The following is a 23,936-nucleotide window of genomic DNA, read 5'->3' as shown; positions in this document are numbered from 1 at the left end:
GAGAGGAGATGAGAGAACAGAAAGGAGAGGAGAGGACAGAGAGCAGAGTCTCTGGGGCTGAAGAGCAGGCCAAGACATGTCAATCATCGGACCACCACTGAAAGACACACACACACACACACACACTGGTTCACCGCAAGACATCAGAAGGCATCAGTGGAGAATGTGTGGATGCTGGCTGAAAGCACATCCCAACACATGCACAACGCACACACTGACGAGTCTCTCTGTTGGTTACACACACACACACACATACACACCGTCATACACACACAAGAAAGCTTGGGTATTTTTCACCAGTTTTTTATACACCTATCCCTGGCTGCAGTAAAGAAAGAAAAAAAAAGGATAAAAACAACTTGCCATTGCTGCCAAGCACACGGTTTAATGTACACATTAGCTGTGGCTAATCCTGCAAACAAAACTCGCCTCTTGTGTAAAGACAGGTTTAGGGTTGATTCATCACTTAGTATAAGGATTTGAGGAGGTCAGGTACAGAACTGCTCAATATGTCAGAGAGGATGGAGGCCAAGAAGAGTATGATATGTAAGATATATGCATGTGTTACCTTAACAGTGCTCACCCTCCACAGTCACAGTCATGCAGATATCCATTCCATCTGATGCTGATGTAAATTCATGAGTTTACAGTTTTTCTCAATTGTTTACACACAAATACTGGTACTTGAGACACACTGACCACAACATGTAACTCATGCATCAACCCCCTGAACCAATTCTGCTAAACTACAAGCACAATTCCTGCTTTACACTCAAATTGCAGTTCTAGAACACATTTTTTTCAAAACACTACACACAATTCTCTGCATTTGGCACAATTTTCATGAAGAAAAGCTCTTGTTTTCACAAAGAACACACTGTCATTCAAAATTCTAAAGTTAATTGCCCTACTATGCACACTGACTCATCACATGGGCAAACACCTGTCACACAGTTTTACAATTAGCAATCAGATCTTTAGCATAAAAGGGCAACAGGTGAGCTTTTCTGTTTTGGAGCAATGGATGCCAACACTGGAAACAGAGGCAGAGCCAGAGCCAGAGGAGTGAGAGTAAGAGGAGGAGGACGGGGAGGACGAGGACGAGGAAGGCCAAGGACCGTAATCTCTGATGAGATCCGAGCCACTTTTTCTGCCTGGAGATGGAAAGTGCATGACCGAAATCCACAAACGCGTATACCCCTTCTCCAAGCTATGGAAGACGCATGTGGAGATATAGCAGTTGATGCTTTTCATGGCTGGATTCGCCATGCTAGCCGATATTTCCCCCGCTGCTTGGCCAGGGAAAACATTGCTTGTGCTGTGTCCAGACCGAAACAGAAGAGAGGATGCAGCATAGTTTTATTTTTTTTTTACTGTAACTGTATACAGTAAATTCTTCTGTTGTTTTGTATGTAGACCACTGTATGTGCAACTTTGTGTTGGTTGGAATGTATACTGTGTACATTGTTTTTGTGGGAAAAATAAAATATATTTGTTACCATGTATTTGTGTGTTCTAAGTATAAAAACAATATTCTAAAATATTTTACAACACACTTATGTATGTACTGTCTGTAGTAAGTGTAACAATGAACAAAAAAAAGGCCTAAGTCATTATGATGAATGGAGAAGAAGTGTTTTCCATTCATCATAGTGTTTTACATTGAGCACATCAGTGTTGAACTGGTTCTTATAAATGTCTATTCATATGATGGTTTGTGTGTGTCATTTGAAAACAAAATACCATTTTGAGAAGAAATAACATTGTTTTGAATGTAAAGTTTCATTTTGCAGGAGAATTGAGGGGTTTTGCCCATTGTGTGTGTGTTTTTTGATTTGTGTGTAGAGTTCTGAGAGTATGAGGCATGCTTTCAGAAAATGTGTGTAAACAATCGAGAAAAACTGTAATTACTAAAGGTGACGAGCATGTTGGATGGGTAGCCCACTCCATAGCGGAGCTCAGTCTTGTGTAAGAGCGCCCTTAGCTCATCCAATGATGCTTGCCTTTTCCGTTGCTCTGCTGCAGTTTATATCCTTTGTATTTCATTCCCTCTGAGCATCTCCTGTTTATGACAGAGGCCACAGGTGATGGCCCTCATTCTTTATGACCATAATGTTCATATAATATGACATTCTCCAAGGATGTCAGCCTAAACTTTTTTCATTCTGTAAAGGTAGTATCCTCAAATTGAACTTGCTACTGTGGTCCCCATGAGCTTCTGTTTTTTTTTTTCTCTCTCTTTGTTTTCCTTTTCCAGTTTGGTCATTCTTATGTCACTCTCATTTTGACATCACTTCTCATTTTACATCCTAAAAGGATACCAGCGCAGATTATATCTGACGCTAACTTAATTCCGAGGCACAACTGTGTTTCTTCACACATTCATGCACAGATACAAGTCCTGACAGCCTGACAGGACTAGTAGGAGGATGTAAACACTATAGGCACTCAGAGTGTGGGTGCTCTGCTGCATCAGTGGTCGATCGCACATGCCGTGTACACGTGACATCTTTGGTTGGAGTCCAGCTGAGGACCTTCATCTTCTAACTGCTCATCTCTTTCATGTAACTCCCATCTCTCTGACAATGAAACAGGGCAAAATAAGTGTCAGCAGCAGTGCTGTTTCTCACTAGCAGTGCATGCAGTGTTTCAGCCCAGTGCCTGATCAGTAATGAGTCTATTTAAATTGTCTGTAAAGGCAAATTAAGACTAGTAAGATGCACTGAACCGGCGATTGTGACACCAAACCACTTCTAGGTGTAGCCACCAGTCAGTGCAAGACATGCTTCAAGTGCTGACGGATGCAATTTGTATGCGTCAGGAAAATCATACACATGACCAACTAATATAAGTGCCTTCCTGTTGGTGAAATCTTGTATCTGAATAAATACATCCCAGCTGTAACCATGACATCCTGAATGCATATTCAGGGGACACTTTGCATGTGACAACCCAAACTGCCTGAGGTTTATAATTATTTAAATGAAGCAACAGGGTTTAAAAGCCACTGTTGTGCACATGCCACGCACGACTCCTCTCATCACTGCTCTGCACCTCCATCAGCCTCACACCGAATCTCATTTAAATTCCATATCCCTCAAGGACAGCTGGAACTGCAGGAGTTTCACGTGACTCAGCCGCAGGCAAACTTTCTTAGACGTGACTGTGCACAGGGTTCTGGATAATGGTTTCTGAAAAATTTCGTTCCAAATCCTGGAGCTTTGGTGGGGATGGTAACTGTGCCACTGCATATTACAGGGGACAGTGTAGTGTGTATCCATGTAGACTAGAATATAATGAATATTGGCAAGTCCAGTATCCAATTAAAGCAAGTTTCTTTACTATTTACACTAATAGCCACTGGTGGCCAATAACTATCAGCCTGCATACAGCAATTAAGGTGTCACACACATACACCTAAACACACACCACACACAGTGGTCATATAGTTGGTCATTTGTCACACAGATGTCAGGAGGCATCAGAAAATAACATGAACAGTTGTACTGTCTCTACAGTAACAATGCTTCAAAATTGTCCTGCAGTAATGAACAACTGGGTGATGTAAGTCTGAAAATCAACATGCACAACAGCAGACATAATCCTCATGGATTAACACCGGGTCCTGTCGTGTTACGTTCCATAGGATTACTGATGGAGATGATTATCAGCTTCACCAAATCTCCTCTTCCTTCGATAATCACTGACAAATTGAAACAGTGTGGATGAAATAAATAATTGTGAATGAATAGTGTTAGCTTCCTGTCTCAAACATGGAAATATGGACAAAGTGAGACAAAACAAACAAAAAATGTAGGTATAACAGTGTTTTCGCTGGTGTAACTATGCAAATCAGCTGTTGAAATGGTACTAAGGGTGGCTCTGTATGGCACATGTGTGTATGTGTATTACAGTTTTTTCCAATTGCTAACACACTAAAATGACATGCATAGCACTATTATTGAAACTGATACACAGAGAGCAAAACCTATTCTCAAGTCTCCAAAACTCTAAACACATTTTCTGCTTTACACACATTTCGCAATTCAATCTGACATAAGGTCACATGTTTGCCATTTCAAAACACTGCCATTCAAAATGACACAATATGAGCTAATTGGCCAATATTTGTGCCACCTGGCCAAACACCTCAATGGTTAATTGTTACCACTTCAATCAGGAAGTAAGCACTATAAAAAGACCACAGGTGAGCACCTTTTTTTTTTACAACAACAATGGAAGACGTGGCAGAGAGAGGAAGAGGAAGAGCGAGGGTGAGAATGAGAGGGGGAGGAGGAGTGAGAGGTAGGGGTAGAGCTGGTAGAGGAGTTCATGGCCAAAGAAGGCAACAACTTTCAAATGAAATCAGAGCAACCTTAGTTGATCATGTCATCAACCATGGGCTGACAAGGCGAGAGGCTGGACAGAGAGTGCAGCCAAACTTGTGCCGTTTTACTGTCGCCTCTGTCATCCGGACATTTAGACTGGAGCACAGGTATGTAACCAAAATTTCTTTCACACTATGTAGTACACCCCATGTCATAGTGTATCAGTTGGGTGACACCTGTTTACTTCATGAATGGCTGATGTCATACACTAACTGTACAAGTTTCCTGTACAATTTACTCTACTGTGGGGGAAATATCTTTAGGCTGCATTGTCCAAGCCCTATATTGTTTTTTTAAAGGACTGAGAGACGCAACCATGGTGGAGGAAGGGGCCAAATGTTCACCGGGGTACAGGAAGCTGCCATTGTAAACTTGGTTTTGGAAAATAATGAAATCAGATTACGAGAAATTCAAAGCCACATCATCCAAGACAACACCATATTCAACAACATTCAACGAGTCAGTCTGTCCACATTGGCTCGCATTCTCAAGCGAAACCAAATCAGAATGAAACAACTTTATAAGGTGCCTTTTGAGAGAAACTCTCAAAGAAACAAAGAGCTCAGACGAGCATATGTGGATGTAAGTACAATATTGACTGCAGTACACTACACGCAACACTGTTTCCCAGTGTACTGGATAACACCATATTGACTGATTGAGGCTGGGTTCAACCTAGCAAGGACCAGAAGAAGGGGAAGAAACGTCATTGGCCACAGAGCCATTATAGATGTTCCTGGCCAACGTGGTGGGAACATCACAATGTGCGCTGCCATCTCCAATACACATGGTGTCATCCTTGGACCATACAACACAGCCCATATTCTCACATTTCTGGACAGACTCCACAACATTCTCATACCACCAGAGCGTATGAATGATGCAGACCATCAAAGAAACCGGTACGTTGTAGTATGGGACAACGTGAGCTTTCATCGTGCAGCCCCAGTCCAAAATTGGTTTGCTGACCACCCACCGTTTCTCGTGCAATACCTCCCACCATACTCACCATTTCTGAACCCCATAGAAGAGTTCTTTTCGGCATGGCGGTGGAAGGTATACGACCAGCAGCCCTTTGTGCGCATGCCTCTTGTGCAGGCTATGGAAGAGGCATGTGATGAAACTGATGTGGGTGCGATTCAGGGATGGATAAGGCACTCAAGGCGCTTCTTCCCTCAATGTCTGGCAAGGGAAGATATTGCCTGTGACGTGGACGAGGCGTTGTGGCCAGACCCAGCTGTGCGGCAAGATGCTGCCTAATTATTTTTCTTGCCTCTTTTTTTTCTATATATTTTTTCTGCACATTTTTTCTGCAATTTTCTTTTTCAGTTTACTGTTTTTTGTGAGCATATTTTTGTTCACTCCAATGTAAATATATTTGCTGTGCATATGTTGCACTGACTTGTTTGGTGAAAAATAAAAAAAGTAAATGTTTCAACAGCATGTGTGTGTATCTGCAAATACTTCTGTGCATGAGAGTGCTTTTCATTATGCCCAACAGTGTTTAGTTGGTTAGACAAAAATCTGGTAATATGAATGACGTGTGTGCCATTTGGTGGAAAAGTTTGATTTTGATAATGCTATATGTAGTTATGGTTGCAGTGCTTCATTTTGCAGGATATATGAAGTATTTTGCAGTTTGGGTGTGTGGTTTTGTGAATTGTGTTAAGTATTTTGATAAAACCAGCCTAGTTTGCAAAATTGTGTTTTAGCAATTGGAAAAAACTGTAACGTGTGTATATTTATAATTAATAATAGTGTGTTTGGTATCAGGTGTATTTACCTTTTTTCCCTTGCCCTGTATGTCCTGTACTGTCTATTTTTACTGTTCACACTGAAGCTGCCAAGAGGACAAATACACTCCCGTGTATTTCTGCTGCAGCACTCACCAAACATGAAAACATGAGCACTTGAGCTGTTAATGTTAAGCTTTTCTTTAATGGGAGTTTTTCTTTAATGAGTATGGCAACACCCACTCAGGGAAGTGTTTTGACTGCGGGGCAACAGAGCAGAACTCATGCTTGTTACACAGCCACAGACTGCAGTTATAGTTTCCCAAAACACTGCTCTCTTTGGTAAATATATATATATATATATATATATATATATATATATATATATATATATATATATGTGAATCAGGCTACATTTGTGTATTCAAAAAACTGAAAAAAAAAACAACAAAAAACTGTAATATTAGCAATATGGTCAGTGTATGTAAGATATTGACCCTTCACTGAGTCATGTTAGTCTTTAGTATTTACCGTAAAACTTGGAATATAAGTCACACTGGCATATAAGTCGCAGTCTATTTTTTAAGGTCTCAAACAGGGAAAACAAGGTTTTATATTACTATTTGTTAATAAAAACGTTATACAAGTTATTCCTACACTGTTTCCCTTTATTTTTAATTTGAAACACATTCAAAACACAATAACCTCTTAAGCAGCTTTGGTTACTTTTCAGATTGCAATTTTCCAAACAACCTCTTCAGGAAATAAAATTATGGTAGAACAACATCTGAGCCATAAAAATAAGTTTAAATTAACGTTAAACTTCTTTTTTCTTTTTTAAGAAGACAGCATTACAGTACCTTATTACAGTGTGGGCTGTAACTATACATGCTTACTCAAATCCCAAAAACGAATGCGTTTAAATTACTACGTCGTAGCACCATCTTGTGGGTCAAATTACCTATGTCAGCATCTACCTTGGTCTATAGGTCGCACTGGTCTATAACCCGCACCCAACTTTTTAGATGAAAAAAAAGGGAAAAAAAGTGCGACTTATACACCAAGTTTTACGGTACTGTACTTCAGTCAAACTGTCTCTTTATGCGTGCAGTTTACAACGATAAAGGGGAAAGATTCACCATTGAAATTACTCTTTGAAGCAGAAGGTCCTTGGTCTCAGGCATAAGTAGACAAAAGCAGTCTCTTAAATATGCATTTGTTGGCTACATACAATTTTTTGATTACTCATTCATTTTCCATAACTGCTTATCCTGTTGGAGGTCACGGGGGCTGGAGCCTATCCCAGCTGACATTGGTGGGGTGAAGGACCCCTGGACAGGTCGCCAGACTATCACAGGACTGACACACAGAGACAGATTCACGCTCACATTTTTACCTATGGCATTTTTTTGGACTGTGGGAGAAAGCCGGAGTACCCGTAGAAAGCCCACACTGACACAGGGAGAACATGCAAACTCCGCACAGGTTTCCCCAACCCCGGGGTTCGAACCCCCCACGAATGTCACATGCCTAAAACGTGTGCACCGCATTGAGTTTACGTTTCTCACAGCTTAACCTATTGGATGGTGAAATGTAAGAGACAAAAACAGGCATGTCACTGCATTGTGTTTATGTTTCTCACAGCTGTACCCACTGTATGGTGCAACATAACAGATGTAAACATGTGCACAGCGTTAAGCTATAGGCTGATTCTTAGCTGCGTCTGAAATTCCATACTAACATGCTATTTAGTATGCTAAAACAGTATGTTTTTTAAGTGTGTCTGAAGCCTTAGTGTGAAACCAACAGTGCATGAATAGCATACTAATTCCACTGAAACATCACAGTATGCAAACAGTGGACACTACGCCAGCATAAATATCTTACAATGGGTAAGCATGAGCAAGTGCAGACATATGCAGTCCAATCAGCAGGTGGTGTTTAAAAATACGCAAATACGCTACATTTTAAAAAAGCAAGCAGTCACACAGCAAAAAGAAAAAAAAATCATTTATAGAAATCAAAAAATGTAATGCATCAAGATACACAAATAATGGTTTTATAATCAAATCATGGCCCTTTAAATCTGAATCTTATTGTGAGGTATTTAGGCTACATCCATGATACTGTGGTAAAAGACTGAGACTAAAGATGTCCCCAACACAAAGTCAGCATACGCACCAGTTTATCATACATGTAGAATACACTGAAATAAAAAGAGCAGCATTGCTCTTGTATTGTGGGGTAGACAGATGGCTTGTTACAGTTATGTATAACAGGAAAAAAATGTAACCCTGTTTATATGTAAGATGCTGGTAACATTTGAATAAGCAACACAGGTTAAATTTATGATTTATAGTTCATATTTCACTTGTACTGACTTTAAAGAGAACGTGCTTTGAGGTTGAAAGTAACTGATGCATTTGGGAAACATTAAAGCTATCACTGGTAACGAGTTTCCCCAAATTCAAAACAGGACGAGCCACTAAAGTTATCCTCAACTGTGATATAAAATCATAGCATCTGGGAAAGCTCCCATGCAGTCGACGTTTTAGCCCTGAACCTGGCTTTCCATCACTGTCAGGGGTAAGTAAGCTGGACATGCAAACATTTGCAGGTTATGTTCCAGCAGATACATACATAGTTACAGCTGCTAAGCTGTGACTGGACAATGGTTATTCAGCAGGAGGGTTTAGTCAATGCAAATCAATTGAAATGTCTATCTGCATTTCAGTTTTACAGATTTGTAGTTTCATATATTGACTAATTTTACCCCTTTAATCCAACACGTAATGCTTAATACGCACTAATCTCTCAAGACAGATTCTGCAATTTACATTGTAGAATCTGTCAGCAGCCCTGTGTGAAAGACGACTGGAGAGGGGGGGAGGGCGGGGCTTTGAGTTTGAACGATGCGGCGCTTTAGCCAATCACAATGGAGGGGGCGTGGCCAAGACATGCAGGTGTCCCCAGGAAATGTGTACCTACAGAAACAGCAAGCTCTGTGTCCATAGCGACTGCTCCACCCAAAACGCTGTCTCGTCAACGTGAAAAAAAATTTTTTTTCCAGTGGATGTCTTAGTTACAACATGATTGAGCTAACTGGAGTAGTTTCGTGTCGTATCCAACAACGGAAGGCTTTTAACAGATGACGTCCTGATGTTAGCTTTGCTAACTGTCCCTGTCAGCTGCAGCCACTGCTGCTTTCTAGACATTGTGATTTCCCAAAACTGAATAAATACCACACATAGCAACACAAAACTGCTTTGCTAGCTCAATCATGTTGTAACTAAGATATCCACTGGAAAAAATATTTTATTCACGGACCGTTTATTGAGTTATTACCTTATTTTTATACAGTCTATGTTTATTACAGACACCGCTAACGGCTAACGTTAACAGTTAACGGTTAGCCCAGCTAATCTACGATAACCATGTTAATTACAAAACACACAGAAATAGTAATGTTTGTTCAATCATTGTGTTTATAGACTTAACAAACTTCAGAGTAGTCTACACGGTGATATAGTGACGTGAAAAATGTGATATATAGCTAAACTCTGCTGGTTTTCTACCCTAAGTATTTGTAAACAACACGGCGATTCCCTGGGGGCACTGCTGGAAGTGAAGGGCGTGAGTGATCGCCGAGGCCCCTGCACTTCTGTTAGTCGAAAAACTCAGGGCTGTGCCTCCAGAGGTAAAGGAAAAAAAAAAGTTGTTTTTTTTTTTTTTACTGATGGATTTCCAGATTGAATACGCACTGACTACAACATTCCATTAATGCATGAACTGTTTGCACTGCATTGCACTCAACAGCACCTGTCTTCTGCGTGGGGAGGGGTGACATTGTGTATTAAATCACCATATGGAGGAAAAATGCATATTACAGAACTATTCCCTCACTTTGTCTCTATTACCTTGAAAGGTCATGTTCAGTCCTCCGTTTATTAAGTCAGCTCTCAGCAGCATGCAGCCTGAGATGTAAACACAGGAAGCTGTAGTGAAGAACTTGTGTTCTCTCTCTGTTTATTGTCAGCTCTTGGTCTTTTATCAATGTAATATTTAAACTCTCTCTGGACTTTTTGGCAACATATATGCGGTATATCTTTTCCCCTCTAATGACCTGTGATCACTTCATTTTCTTGTTTCCTTCCTCCCACTCTTCTCTCGTCCTCGCTTTCTCACGACTCTCCCTTCTTCTGTGCCAACATATACAACCTCAGACAGCCTGCACACGCCTGGGGAATGAGTATTAAGTCCAGTATGTTTATTCAGTGGAGGTGGACTGCGTGACAACTGGCTCTTCCACACGAGACATGTTTGACATTCAGCTAAAGCACACGAGCTAGCATGGACACAGACAAGAGATATAACAAGAGACTTGTACAAACACACACATACAACCTATTGACGCCTCATCACATCCCCGTAAACTAGGGACTAGTCCACTGCACTATTTACTAAACCTGAGCCCGAGTTAAGCACCAGCTGCATGATTTGTGTGAGTAGCCATCGATCTCAGCACCCCTCAGCTCTAGTCACAAATGAACAGCTTCCACTCCAAAGCCACTTTATCAGCTTCACAGTCACTGAAAGGCTTGGAGGGGCTTGTCCCAAAATGAACAGCTCATTAGTTAACTTCACCACTTCAGAGGAATGGGTTTGTTGTTGCTGTTGTTGTTTCAAAGTCTAATGTGTCAAAGTAGCTGCATAATCAGTTCATAATGAGCCTGGATGAAGTTTTGGCAGAAGGCTAATTGATGGGGTGAAGGCACAGTCCCGCAGTGGCACATTTAGAATATCAGAGCAGTAATCGAATGAACATTGCACTGCAATCAAGTAAACCTGTCAAACTAAGATTGGATACATCTAATATGTATGTGGATAACAAATATCTCCAAGGAACACTTCAGCACACCTCTTGACTCAGTCTACAAGTCATCCAAGGAAAATTGGTTATTTAGGCTGAAGTTAAGAAAAGGATTAAACATGTAATGTAAAGCACTACCTTTCCTCAAAGCAGTGGATTAAAATTTGATACTTCAAGCCCCTGGAGAGGTCAGTTAATTCCAGGAATTTAGAAATGTACACAACTAACTTTTCCTCTCTTCTTGCCATAATAATCTTGATTTAAGACAGACGCAGACAACAACAAGACTAAAAGGAGCTCTATGCGAAATTCACAGCGCATACTTGTCGGCACGTTTCTCAACATAAAGGTGGCTGAGCTGAGGGCTAGTAGCTAACAGTTCTAACTCTATAAACAACGCTGAACAATGACAACAGTGCTGACAGAGCTAACCAGCGTTAACCAAGAGGGAATCAGATGGTGGGCGCTGTGCTACTGCGATGACGCTGTCTAATTATCAGCAGTATAACCACTGTACAGTGTTGCCTACTCTTCCCATTAAAGTAGCTTGCATTAGCTCCAAAAGTCACCAGAATTCACCAGATAACGGCATATATGTTGGTGACATCATCAGGCATTCATTTGGGAAATTGGAAGCAATTTACAACTTCAATGCATTAGACTCAATAGAAAAATCCTTGAAATTTATTTGAATGCAATAAGAGCTTATTCACATGTCCAATACAGAGAGTGAGAACGTCTGTAGTCACCTCACCTTCTGCCTGCACAACACTGCTAGACACCTGCTAAAGCTACATGTCCCAAGCTAAAAAGTTAGCTTCATCACCACTGGATAATCTACATAGAAGGCATGGAAATCAAGGAGCAGCATTGTTAGCCCTAGTAGCTACTAAATAACTATTACTGTATGATAGGGAAAAAATGTAAGCACAGACTTAAAAGTTGCAACCAAACCAGAGGATAAGTTTATGATTTACATGACAAAAGGATTTGAGATTGAGGACAGAACGAGTATGCAAAAATCCTCTTGAATAAACTTTACTCAAATCCAAATAAGAGCAGATCATAGCTGTAAGCTAGACTTTAAAGTCTGATACTGTAACATCCAGCACTGGTCCTGAATCGGGCTTTTTTTAATGTAACCTGTAACCCCACGTAATAATGTTGGTAGCTTATGATATAATAACTCCTGGCCTTGGGAGTGGTGGTAACTTAGGTTCCTCAGTTAGCCAAGCATGCTAATTTTAGTGGCTTATGTCAGAGCAGACCACATCCTGCAAACTCTCAGTGTGCCATGCTCCATGTTCATCGTTTCGATCGGCATGAGAAGAAATCCAAAACTGGTCTGGTCTGGTCACAACTGCTAAGCTATGATTGGACGTTGCTGTTTAGGGGAGGGGTTTAGAAAATGGTCAATTGTTGTCTTTTTCCAAAGTCATTCTTTTAATGCAAGAATAACAACAGACACAGAGGTCAGCGAATCTGGGTTCAAAGTTCCAAGTCGGAAAATCTTTACAGTGTGCGCTGCTACATCTGCAGCTGTTTAAGCCTGAGACAAACCTGACGACAAGCTAAAACTTACAAAGACCAAATAAACCACACATAAAGACTGATTCCACCAACTTGCACAGATATTTAAGTCCTTAACAGTTAGGAACGAGCATAAACTTCTAACCTCGAAAACCCATTAGACAACACATTGAAAGACTTGTCAGAAATGATAGGAGAGGTGTTAGATGACCAAGAAAATTCTGCAAGAACACTCACTGTCACATGTTCTTGTACAAAAACAATCATGGATGATAACCAGCAGCTTGCACTGTTTATATGCAGTGCAATTTGATGAGTCATCATACCCATATCACATTCATATTCAGAGAAGCAGCATCTCTCACATTCATTCCACTTTTTTACCTTTCTCCACAGTGGTGACTCCCATGGATGGCTGACCCAGGCTCGCCCTCGTCTCCCATTTGCCCTCATCCGGGTGGTACATCTCCACGGAGGCCAGCGGGGTCTGCTGCTGGTTCATGCCCCCGAGCACCATGACCTGGCCCCCCAGCGCTACAGCCGAGGCCCCGGCCCGCGCAGTGGGCAGCGGCGGGAGCTGAGTCCATGTCTGGCTCTCTACATCCAGGACCTCAACGCTGTCCAGGGGCATGCCCGTCTCGCTGCAGCCCCCCAGCACGTAGAGCAGGCCTTCGTGGTAGACGGGGGTGCAGTAGACGCGGCGCTGTGACATGGGGGGGAACTGCTCCCAGTACAGGGACTTGACAGGACTCACCGCCATCTCCTGCACAGGCATGTCTCCAGGACACAGAGGAGGGGACACACCATCACACACCTCGCCGGGGAGGAGGAAGAGGATAGAGGGAGAGGGTGCAGTACGGGGGCTTGCAGCGGTAAGACAAAGCTGAGAAACAAGCGGAGGCACAGGCTTGTTTCTGTCTGTTTGAGTAACCACCTGAACTCCTGAGTCCACAGGGGAAAGGAGACAAGAGAAAGTGAAAGATGGGTAGAAGGAGGGGGGATGACGAGGACAGGGATGCCAGTGAATGAAAGAATGGAGAGAATGGGGAAAAAGAAAGAGAGAGGGAATGAGGAGAGTGTCTAACTCACTCCTCAGCCAGATGTCACGACTCCCTCTCTATTCAAATGTTTTATTCATCCGACTGTTTGGTGTTTTCGAGCAGCGAGGCCATCTGCCCTTCAATCCCCTCTATCCCTTTCTCTCCGGCCCTCTTCTCTCCTTCACTGCATCATGCAGGGAGGTTATTTTGGTTAAAGTTTTGGCTTGAGTATATTCCTGGGGAAAAAAATGCTTGAAGAGGGTGTCGTAGGGCTTAATACTTAATCCCACAAAAACCTCAAAGTCAAGAGTGGCGGAGTTGAAAAAGAGAAAAACCAACGAGTGGGGAAATGGCACTGGATCAAAGACCCGAGAAGAGAGAGTTAAAGAACACTGACCTTCACTTGTGCCCTGATAATCCAAGAGAAAGCCTTTGCAGCAGAGAAGTTTATACCTTCAAACAAAAGGAAATTATTCAGGGCTACCAGTCCCCCTCAGCTGCAGCTCTGCAGTTCTATTTGCACCCTAGTGATAGAGCCTATGGTGGAAAAAAAGACTTTAATAAGTGAACCAAAGTCTTTAAATGGAAACTCTATGGGAGTGTAATGACTGCAAGACTTCCTTGCATTTTTAGAAAGATTCCCCCCCCCCCCCCCCGTTAATTAAACAAGAACTCCAAATCCCGGAGCATCTTTCTATGACTTGCTGTCAGCCACGGGGCCTTGTGAACTGTGTCCTTTGCAGCTTCCTGGTAGCTTTGGAGAGGATGAAGGTCCCTTGGCGGCGCCAAACCTGGAAGTAAAGACAACACAGGATTAGATAAGGAATTGGAGTATAAATTAAGTCCCAGAATGACAATCTTCACTGAGGGGGAAAATAACAGCCTGTTTATGTGCTCAACAATTACATGTCATATTCTTTCCGGTGGTTATACTGATTAATAAAGAAGCAGGCGTTCACACCCAAAACAGCCCTGCGTTAAACGAGGCAAAGGGCTGCGAGGTACTGGTGAGACAATGAAATACCCGACATTCATTTTTAGACAAAGATCCGTGAATTTAAAGGTTTATCAATGCCAAAATACTGCACAGCACTTTATAATACTGAGACAGGATTTTACAAGTTATCGTGCTGGCAATCATGATCTTTCAGCACAATGATCTCAAGGTAAACTGTAGAAATACAGTGCTCACACCACTGAGTAATCCATGAGGAATGTGCACTTGCAGACACTGTGTGTGAATGTCTAGCACAGCCCAGGTTCAACCTTTATGCCAGACAACCCTGCAGTTGTTTCCGGAGTCCTCTGTGTTGGCACCCCTGCTACGCTGCCAGACTGGCCTCATTTTATTGATTGAGAGGGCTGCATTCTTTCATGCCGAGCTATAGTCAGTCTAAACACGGCCTTGGACTGGCTTCCTTCGATTCACAAGGTTTTTCTTTTGCTTCTATTACTCTCTCAGATTAAAGGCTACAGAAAATGTGACCTAAAATAGGTAAAAAACCCCAAAAAAAAACAGTACCTAACACATAAAAATCCAGACATCTGGATGGTGGGAGTGTTTCTTTTGAATGCAAATGAATCGTGAAGATCTTCATCATAATTAAAATGACCTCAAGACATCACAGGCTGTGGCAAAATGTGAACAAATGTATACAATCCATATTTTTATGCCACATAAGATTTTAAATACTTGATATGCAAATTCAGCAGAGCAGCATCACTATATTTAATCAAACATATTATCAAATGGAAACTATTTATGCTGAACACTAATGGAGTATTAATACACCTGGGATAAAGGAATGCCTTTATGTAACTTATTTTCATTAAATACAACCACCCAATGAATAGCACAAACACCAAGACAGGAAATTAATTCCATTTTAGCAACTTATTTAGTTACAAATTCACAATTTTGAGTTTGCAAGGAAACTCAACTGAACTTAACCCTTTAAAAGTCCTTCACATTTAAAAAAAACTGCAACTTCAAAGACATTTTTGTTAAAAAAAAAACTAAATCTGTGGTGTATAGGTGAAAATTACAAGTTAAAGTCTGTTTGTTTCTGACTAACTAAAAAATAACCCTGTCAAGTATAAATAAATGCAATCAGAATCCCGTTATGTTGACAGCAATTAATACGTTTACATGCATAAAATATTCCGGTTTTGTCCTTATCCTGAAGAAATCAACATTCCTACAAAGCTGTTTGCATAGCTAATGCAAATAAATATTCCACTAATACTCCTGTTTACATGCAGCCATGCATACTCTGATTAACGTGCCCTAACATGTCGATTATCACGTCAGAATATGGAAAAGGGGAACGGCTGAAGCTGCCTCTCATTTTGCTTCTTTGGATTAAAAAAGGATTTTTCAAATATTTCTACCGGTGGCAGACTTGCTAGACCATGCAACCACAGCCTCCCACTTTCATTCCTTGAAACACATTTTTGAAAATGTCTGCATTACAATATTTGCAGATATACAAAAACCTATTCATATCCAAGTCTTTCTTAATGTTTAAAAGTAGGTGTGTTTCTCCTTCCGACCAGAACGTATAGATGATAATGCACAGAGCTGACTGTAATCAGGCAAGAACACGTGTTGTAACCCGTGTTAAAGTCCCCAACCATTCTGAATGTGCTGCATTCATGCCCAAATAATGCTATTAAAACTTGAATAATATCATCATATCCCACGTCTTAATCAGAAGATGATAAATTCTGATGACCACACCAAATTCAGAAAATTGTCATATTTGGAATAATAGTGAAAGAGTAGTGCACGTGTAAACATAGTCACATAGTCATAGTCTGGCTGTGCATGTGTGTGTGTGTGTGTGTGTGCCACAGACACAGCAGCAGGCGATCGCACTGTGACCTGAAGACTGACAGGGAAACCAATGACATTTAGCAGGTGGTGAGATTGAAATAAAGCTAGACAAAATGTCTCTGTGTTATTCAGTTACTCCTCTGCCATCTTCATCTTCTAGCTCACACTCACATTATATATAGAGAAATGTATATATAAAAAAGTACTATATATCCATAATTAATTACGCTTTCTTCCTGGTGCCAATTAGTGGCCTGAACCCTGTGGACACTCTGACCTTTAACAAATGAGAGGGAAAGAGAAATGAGGGTGAGAACAGAAAGGTTAGTGTATGTCCAAACCAGCATTTACTATATGTGTGCTGTCATGGTAACTTAAACAGTTCGGTAGCTGGAGAGAAAATCATGCCATGCACCACTTTGCTTTGGAAAGATGTCTCTAAGCACGGTGATTCTCAGTTGTATTGACATTTTCTAATTGTTTCAGGTCTCCTAATATGGCTAAATTTGTTTGTGATTGTTGATTTCCAACAACAGGAGATGTAACTCTGCAGTGTGAAGCTGTTATTACTCTCAGATGACATCTTTGTGAATGAAACTTGCCAATGGAATGCCACAGTTAGCCTTAAATATCAATGTGGGGCTGCTGATTATGGAAATGATTGACTATCAAGAACAGGTGGCATTCATTAAGATGAAATTTCCAGAGGAGATTTTGTTGAGTTTGACTTGTAACTCAAGAAGATCCTATAGAGAAAGGATAAGGATACAAAAATGTCCTTTCATGAGGTCCAGTGTGAGGAAAACATAATGTCATACATCCATCACTGTATCTCCTCAGATGTGTGTACTGACAGTAGCTTATTTCTGTTCAGCTGATACACTCATACTTTGCCTTTCAACATAAGGTGCCAATACACCAATTCCCATGTGTGTGTGGGTGGTATGAAGAGTGCTGGTGGCAAAGTTCAAAAATAAAGCCAAATCAAAGACATGAGACTGTGAATGCCGATGACCAGCTGGATGATCCCTTTATGACGAGTCCCCAACTGTGGGTTGAACAAGTCAAAACAAAGGCATTATAGGATGTGATTCAGAGAGGGCAGGGAACACACTGCAGCTGCAGCGCAAATCTCATAGCAACCATTCCTGGCACAATCATGGGCTCCATGTACTTGCCATTATTAGCCATTATTTGTTATTTGTGTACTGTCATAACATGGCTGTGCACAGATCAGAGCTTGATATTTACTAACCAGGGAGCAGTTTCACAAAGGCCATGTGTGAGTTTTATGCACATTTAGTTTGGGAATGGGCTAATCCTCTTTCCTGTTTGACATCAATAGAAAACATATGAAACAAATATTTTCTCAAAAATCGCCAAGTTTGGGTTTGTTCTAAAACATGATCACATATTTGGTCCTCACATATGCAGCAGCACTTTGAAGTCTGGCTAATCTCAGAGGAGAGAAAAACATGTGCACACTTGATTTATAATGAATTTGAATTACTTATTATTCCTCTTGAACAGTTACATTGCAATAACTAAACCCTGCTTACTCTTATTCAACTTGCAGAGAGTAAGATAACATAATTAGCATAAAGAGCCAACAGACAATTGACCAAGCTCACAAAAAATACTTAAGGTGGGAGGAAACGATCTTACTTCAAAGTTTAAAAAAGCGCACCTACATGCTAGTGTTGGGCCAGTGTTAAAATTTTCAAACTGGTTTCATATTAAACCAAAAAGTGGACCAGACCGGTATCCCAAATTTTACCTCTAGTGTTGCACTTGACGTCACAGCAGCTCCTCAGCGTAACATAATGACACTGGGCTCTAGTTTCTCAGACCGGGCGAGGCGGAGGCGCAGCACACCTGCGCTTCGCCAACTGGGTGTGGCCAGGCGGATTTTGCAAGTTTGGCACACTGTGCGCCTGGCGCAGCTACTCCTCTTTCCCACCTCTGTCCCTCCTACCTGCGCAAGTCAGAAAGAGGGAGGAGAGAAGGCGTGGAGTGGGTTTTACACACATCACACCAATCAAATGAGCCCCTCTCCTCGCCTTTAAATGCGCCACACGAAGGCGTAATGAGAGTTTACTCAATTCGCCATGGCGGAAGAGAGCAGCAGCGTCAGACGGCCAAACTTCTCTCAGGAGGAAACTGATGTTTTGGTCCGGGAGGTCCAAGCTTGCAGTGTCCGAATATACGGAACTGCGAGCAGACCTCCACGGGCTGATGATGCAAAGGTAGCCTGGGAGGAGGTCACCACAATTGTAAATCAATGTTGTGTTTCTCTCGTGCGCGCGTGCGCTCTCGCTTTCTCTCTCGCAGTCTCACTCTGTTTCTTTTCTTTTGACTTTTCTAAGATGACAGATGCTGAATATATACTCCCTATCTGATGCTGCGGCTGTTTGTGGTTGACTGAGAGGGATGTGAACTCATTAGTTTGCAGCTGTGTTAATCAAATCAGGTTAGGTTTCCATTATGCGTGCCAAACGTGCCAAACGGTGCCAATCCCCTTTGATCTGACATCAGATGTGACGGGACAGTCGATATAGAGATACATTTATGTGCTGATTGCAGATAGTTGCATTGAATAGTGGTTTTTGGGTATTTATTGCATCTTTAATGTGCCTGATATTCTGGAAACCTGCCTGTGAGGTTTTGGTGACGTGTGCGCACTGTCCGCTGGTCAGCCAAACTTCAGCTTACACTGGCTGCGCTCCGCCTGCGCTGACAGTAGACCTGGTTTCAGCAGGCAAGCTTTTAGCGCACCTTCTGTGAAGCCTTTTGGCACGAAACTGTCACTGCGCCAAGCTGGATCTGTCGACACCTCCCCCTGCTGCGCTGCCACACCCATCTCAGCACACCTCAGTCTGCCAAACTACCAAACTGGGTGCGCCTTGGGTTGCGCTGCTCGAAACTAGCTCTGCGCGGTGTTTGCCACCCTGCACCGCTCTGCGCCATGCCGGGAAACTAGAGCCCATTGTGTCCTAACAGCAAGCAAGTGGCTATCACGTCATGTCACAAAACATCAGAGCTCTTTGTCCACATTGAATCCAGTAAGTATGCACTTCTGTTGCATCAGTTAAACAAACCATCACCAGCAGATCAGACTGGAGATGTAATCGCTTAAAAGACGGGGGAGTAGCTGTTTCACTCACGGCCAGTTAGGTCACCTCTCACATCAGCTTCAAATCCAAAGTGTTGCCATATTGATTCAGTTTTAGTTTTCTGGATGACCTAACTCTTCCGTGTCTCCTCTGATCACCTCAAAAAGCATAAGAAATTTTCCCTCTTCCATAGCTCCTGTAATTTGATCTCCTTTATGATGTTGGTGGCCTGTCAGACAGTAGTTGCTCCATTAGTTTTTTTTTTTATAAACAAACACGATATTATGTTTATCACGTTGTCAAATTGCCTATTATTAATGCAGTACAAGTTGGATTTAGCACTGACGCTGTTGTGTCAGCACAGGTTACTGATGTAGACTAGCCTATGTTTTCATTTGCCAGAATGTACCATAGAGAAAAATGCCAGTTAGGCTGGTTTGCATTTAATCAAATGGGGTTAAGCTTATACACTGGACCGAATCAGCAAAACTGGAAATCGACCCAGAACTATTCAAACCATCCTGTAAGTCATCCTACATGTTCACAGTGTGTAAAACAATGCTTTTACCAATCTTTTAAAGCTACAGGCCCCATCAAAGTGTGTATCTCAAGAAATTGTATAATGTTGCCAGCACTTGTTATCTTTTATGAGTGTGTGTGTGTGTGTGTGTCTGCAATGTTGGGAGTTCTGTTGTGCATTGGCACTGCACTGCCTATCGAGGCAACTACATGAAAAAAAATAGCTGACTGGGTGTTTTGTTCTTCTTCCATTATTTATCAGTGTTCTTTGATTTTGGGAGGCGAGCCCGAGCCTACTGCTTTGTTACGATATAAAGATTCTGCCACAAACATGCTCTTATTACAGGGGGTAAATATTCATGGCAGCGTGGAAACATTTGATGTACAATATGCGGGTTAAGTCTTGCTGCTAAATTTAACATCTGAAGCTTGTCGTAGCATAAACGCTGCACCCATATCCTCGTACCTCCAAGAAGAAAAAAAGACCTCAGACCTTTCTGTGGATCTCTGTTACTTCAAGTGAGTTTACAAGAGAGATAAGTAGACATGGTAAACTCAAAATTATGCAAGTATATTTTATTTAGTTCACAGTTCATCACTGGAAAATATCATCTCACTGTCTTTCAGTCCCTTCTTCCCTTATGTTATGCTTGATGAGGCCAAAAATAGATGACTTAAAGGCCAAGATGAATTTATATATAGCTTGGGATGAAACTATTGTGGGTGTTTCATTTAAGGATCTAATTGAGTCGTTTCATTATATAATACCAGTAGGCTAAAGAGTACACACCTTTCTCCTAGTGCTCAGCTGCTGGAGATGATTATACTCTCTGGTTATCACAGCTGTGAATGGTGCCGTGTTAGAGTGTGCATGGCAGACGCGACTTCAACCAAGACTCCCTGAGGTGCTCTGTCCCTACTAGCAACACATGCTTACAGCCCTAAAACAGTGAGCCAATAACACAATAACAGCTCTATGCAGGGATTCAACCGCCTAGTGAAAGTAATAAGGAGAACATTTACGGCAGTATGACTCTTTAGGGATCCTGAAGTTAAATTTTATTTGAAATTGTTAAAATGTTCAGATTTATCAAAGTAAAGCTGTTTTACCAAATGACCATCTTAAAGGAGCAGAAACTTCTCCCATGTGCAAAGCATGAACTCCTGGTTAGAATTCCTTCAGTGTTCAGGAGGTTTTTACCATAAGCCGTATTATCACAGAGGTCTCTTCCTTTCCCCAAACAAATAGACTGGGTCAGGGGTCAGCAACTTTTCCTGTCAAAAGAGACATTTTTAGACAAAAAAGCACTGAAATAATTTGCCTGGAGCTGCAAAACATATTTGAACCTTATAATGAAGGTGACAATAACTCTGAATTCACAACATCAAATGAGCATTTACCAATGTTTTACCACAAGGTGGCTACTCCACAAGGGGCTATTTATGATTGTTTGGCACTTGAACTTCGCAGGGTTGGTGGTAAAGCAAACAAATGTGTTCACACACTGTTAAATTCTTTATTGCCCTCCAAGACCTTTTTTGATCTGGAATTCATAGCTAGCTTAGCTCAGGAGATCCAAGACATGTCATGGCTATTTAGGTTCAGCAAAATTGATGATAAGCTGTGATAAGCTGTATGACACATATGTAAATGATGAAAAAACATTTTTTAATTCTGTGTATAGGCTATACATTTATACAATAGAGAGTGTACGAATGACTCAAGGCCTACAACAATGAAAAATGTAAATTCAAATGTTATAAAATAGCCGTTATTAATTTCTATATAATTTTTTGCCAAAGCCACAGGGAGCCACTGGAGAGGGGCACAAGAGCCACATGTGGCTCAGGAGCCACTGGTTACATGTTAAAAATCTGTGTTTTTCCTAAGCTGTTCGGCTTGTCATTCAATTCAATTCAATTCAATTCAGTAGAACTTTATTCATCCTAAAGGAGATTCTTAGAGGGGCTGCTAATACGGTGGCCGACACAAACATGCAAAAAACACAAAAACATGAATGGTCCTAACTAGAGCCAGTGTTTGCTTTGTCTATTCTGAGCTACTGTAGAAACATGGTGGTGCAACATGACAAACTCTGTGGACAAGGGCCTGTTCCTTATAGATTTCAATGGCTCATTTTAAGGTTATGAAAACCAGATGATTCTTGTTTTCAGGTGATGGTACACTAAAGAAAACATTACATTATATTCCATTTCTGCCAATATATCTCCCTAAATTCTACAAACTGGACCTTTAATGTTTGATTAAAGGAGGTATATGTAAGAAATATAAAGCAAATAGTCGTAAAATCCTCCTAATATGTCACAGAGACTAAGGAATAATGTTCATATAACATACTGATCTCATCGACAACAATAGTACAGCCAGAATATTCACATTTAAAAAAATTTTTTGCAGTCTGCAAATCATGTTTATGTTTTGAATTTGTGTTTTGGCCTGTTGCGCCACCCACCGCTGTCTACCAGTCACACAGTCAGTAGAGTCTCAGCATCAGTTACAGTTATGACTGAGCTACAGCAGCACGGCAAGCAGCATTAGCAGTGTCCCGGTACATAGCATTAGAGATCAAGTTGCCATATTGATCAAGGACGCGGCGACGCGGCCCTGCCACGGCAGCTGCCCGTGGGCAAACAAATCAGTCTCCAGCGTGCCGCTGTCCAGCAACCTCGAATCTGTAGGTGAGGGGGGGTGGACACGACTCGCAGCAGTATTTTGAATTTGAGTGCAGTAACCGTTTTGGCCACATTCTTACATACAGCGCCTTTAACTCACTTGCAGTGGTGTACATAAAGCCGCACCATGACAATCTTAAGCTAAAATGTGTGCCACTCAGACCCTAAATTCAATTTATTTTTACCTCCAAATCTTGCCCACGGCAGCCTTACATATGCTGAACAGTTGAGGAAACTGTAAATAATCAAGAAAGCCTTTGCAATCAAAGGCACTGCACTAACATGGGAATACAATAATGGTCTGTAGAAAGGCTGATGGATGTATATAATTACAATCAAAACCCTGTGGGGCCCTTGTCTGTCCTTGCTAACAACAGACAGTGACTGCTAAATACGGCTAAATTAGAGTGAGACACCAAACAGGCACTTCATCAGCCACTGGTAATGTCACGAGGGGGTTTTGTTCTGTGCGTAAAATGAGGGTGGACGATAAGCGGAGGGGATCTGAGATGCTCAACTGATCAGAACATATAGGAACACTGACCTTAAGCATCTGCTGAGAAGATTAAAGTAACAAGACAAAGAGTCTACAGAGTGGCATTAACAGAGACTACACCAGGCACTCCTAAGTCTTTAGAACAAAAATAGGACTTTTACTGTCATCCTGGGACTGTGCTCCTGTAATACACAGCATTACTGTAAGGGAGGGACTTTGCAGAAGTTGGCCCAAGGGTCTCTACTAAGACAGGAAATATAATCATCAGCTGGGAGTCTTCCCATGAGAAAACAGTTACATCAGTGGCTTACTGCCAAAAACCCTCCTGGGGAAACTTTGAGTATATGCCCAGAAAAGTCATTAAGCTGATGCCGCTGATGACAGAGACAGCTGGAATTGTTGATTAATAAAGGAATAAATAAGTCATATACTAACTATTCAGGATTGAAATAGCACACAAAGTCTCCAGGAGATCAGGAGATCAGAGCCAATTAAGTGTTAATTCAAACCAAATTCCTCCATGTGTAGACTCAATCCCACAGTCAATACTAATATTTTAGCACTCAGTAGGTTATGGGATAGCGTACAGCAAGAGATTGATTAATTAGTGCATCATAATCACCAACAAACTACATATGAAGCAACTGTGCTTAAATGGCTTATTTTACAATAAGGACCAGCTCCCTGTTGCTTTTCCAACAGCTACACTGCATAAAC

The 23,936-nt window shown here is 41.5% G+C and overlaps 2 protein-coding genes across 3 annotated transcripts in view; one reads left to right on the top strand and one right to left on the bottom strand.

Annotated features, from left to right (window-relative positions):
• The window catches only part of klhdc8b (kelch domain containing 8B), a 283,831-nt gene that overhangs the window by 214,422 nt on the left and 45,473 nt on the right, over positions 1-23,936 (bottom strand). For both annotated transcript variants that reach the window (XM_078170215.1, XM_033628898.2), the window contains one exon: positions 12,906-14,352. In XM_078170215.1, coding sequence (XP_078026341.1) covers positions 12,906-13,296 — 391 coding nt within the window. In that variant the 5' untranslated portion in view covers positions 13,297-14,352. The remainder of the gene's footprint in view (positions 1-12,905; positions 14,353-23,936) is intronic.
• Positions 4,281-6,160, top strand: LOC144464168 (uncharacterized). The gene is made up of 3 exons (XM_078170286.1): positions 4,281-4,495; positions 4,688-4,991; positions 5,421-6,160. The coding sequence occupies exons 1-3, from the start codon at positions 4,281-4,283 to the stop codon at positions 5,646-5,648; spliced, it is 747 nt and encodes a 248-aa protein (XP_078026412.1). The 3' UTR covers positions 5,649-6,160.

This window comes from Epinephelus lanceolatus, chromosome 8 (assembly GCF_041903045.1).
Source record: "Epinephelus lanceolatus isolate andai-2023 chromosome 8, ASM4190304v1, whole genome shotgun sequence".
NCBI lineage: Eukaryota > Metazoa > Chordata > Actinopteri > Perciformes > Serranidae > Epinephelus > Epinephelus lanceolatus.
This window is presented reverse-complemented; position numbering and strand designations above follow the sequence as displayed.

Coding starts and splice junctions, on each gene's coding strand:
- LOC144464168 (XM_078170286.1), top strand. CDS start 4,281: ATGAGAGGGGGAGGAGGAGTGAGAGGTAGGGGTAGAGCTGGTAGAGGA. Junction 4,496..4,687: donor ACATTTAGACTGGAGCACAG/GTATGTAACCAA, acceptor GTTTTTTTAAAG/GACTGAGAGACGCAACCATG. Junction 4,992..5,420: donor TAAGTACAATATTGACTGCA/GTACACTACACG, acceptor CCCATAGAAGAG/TTCTTTTCGGCATGGCGGTG.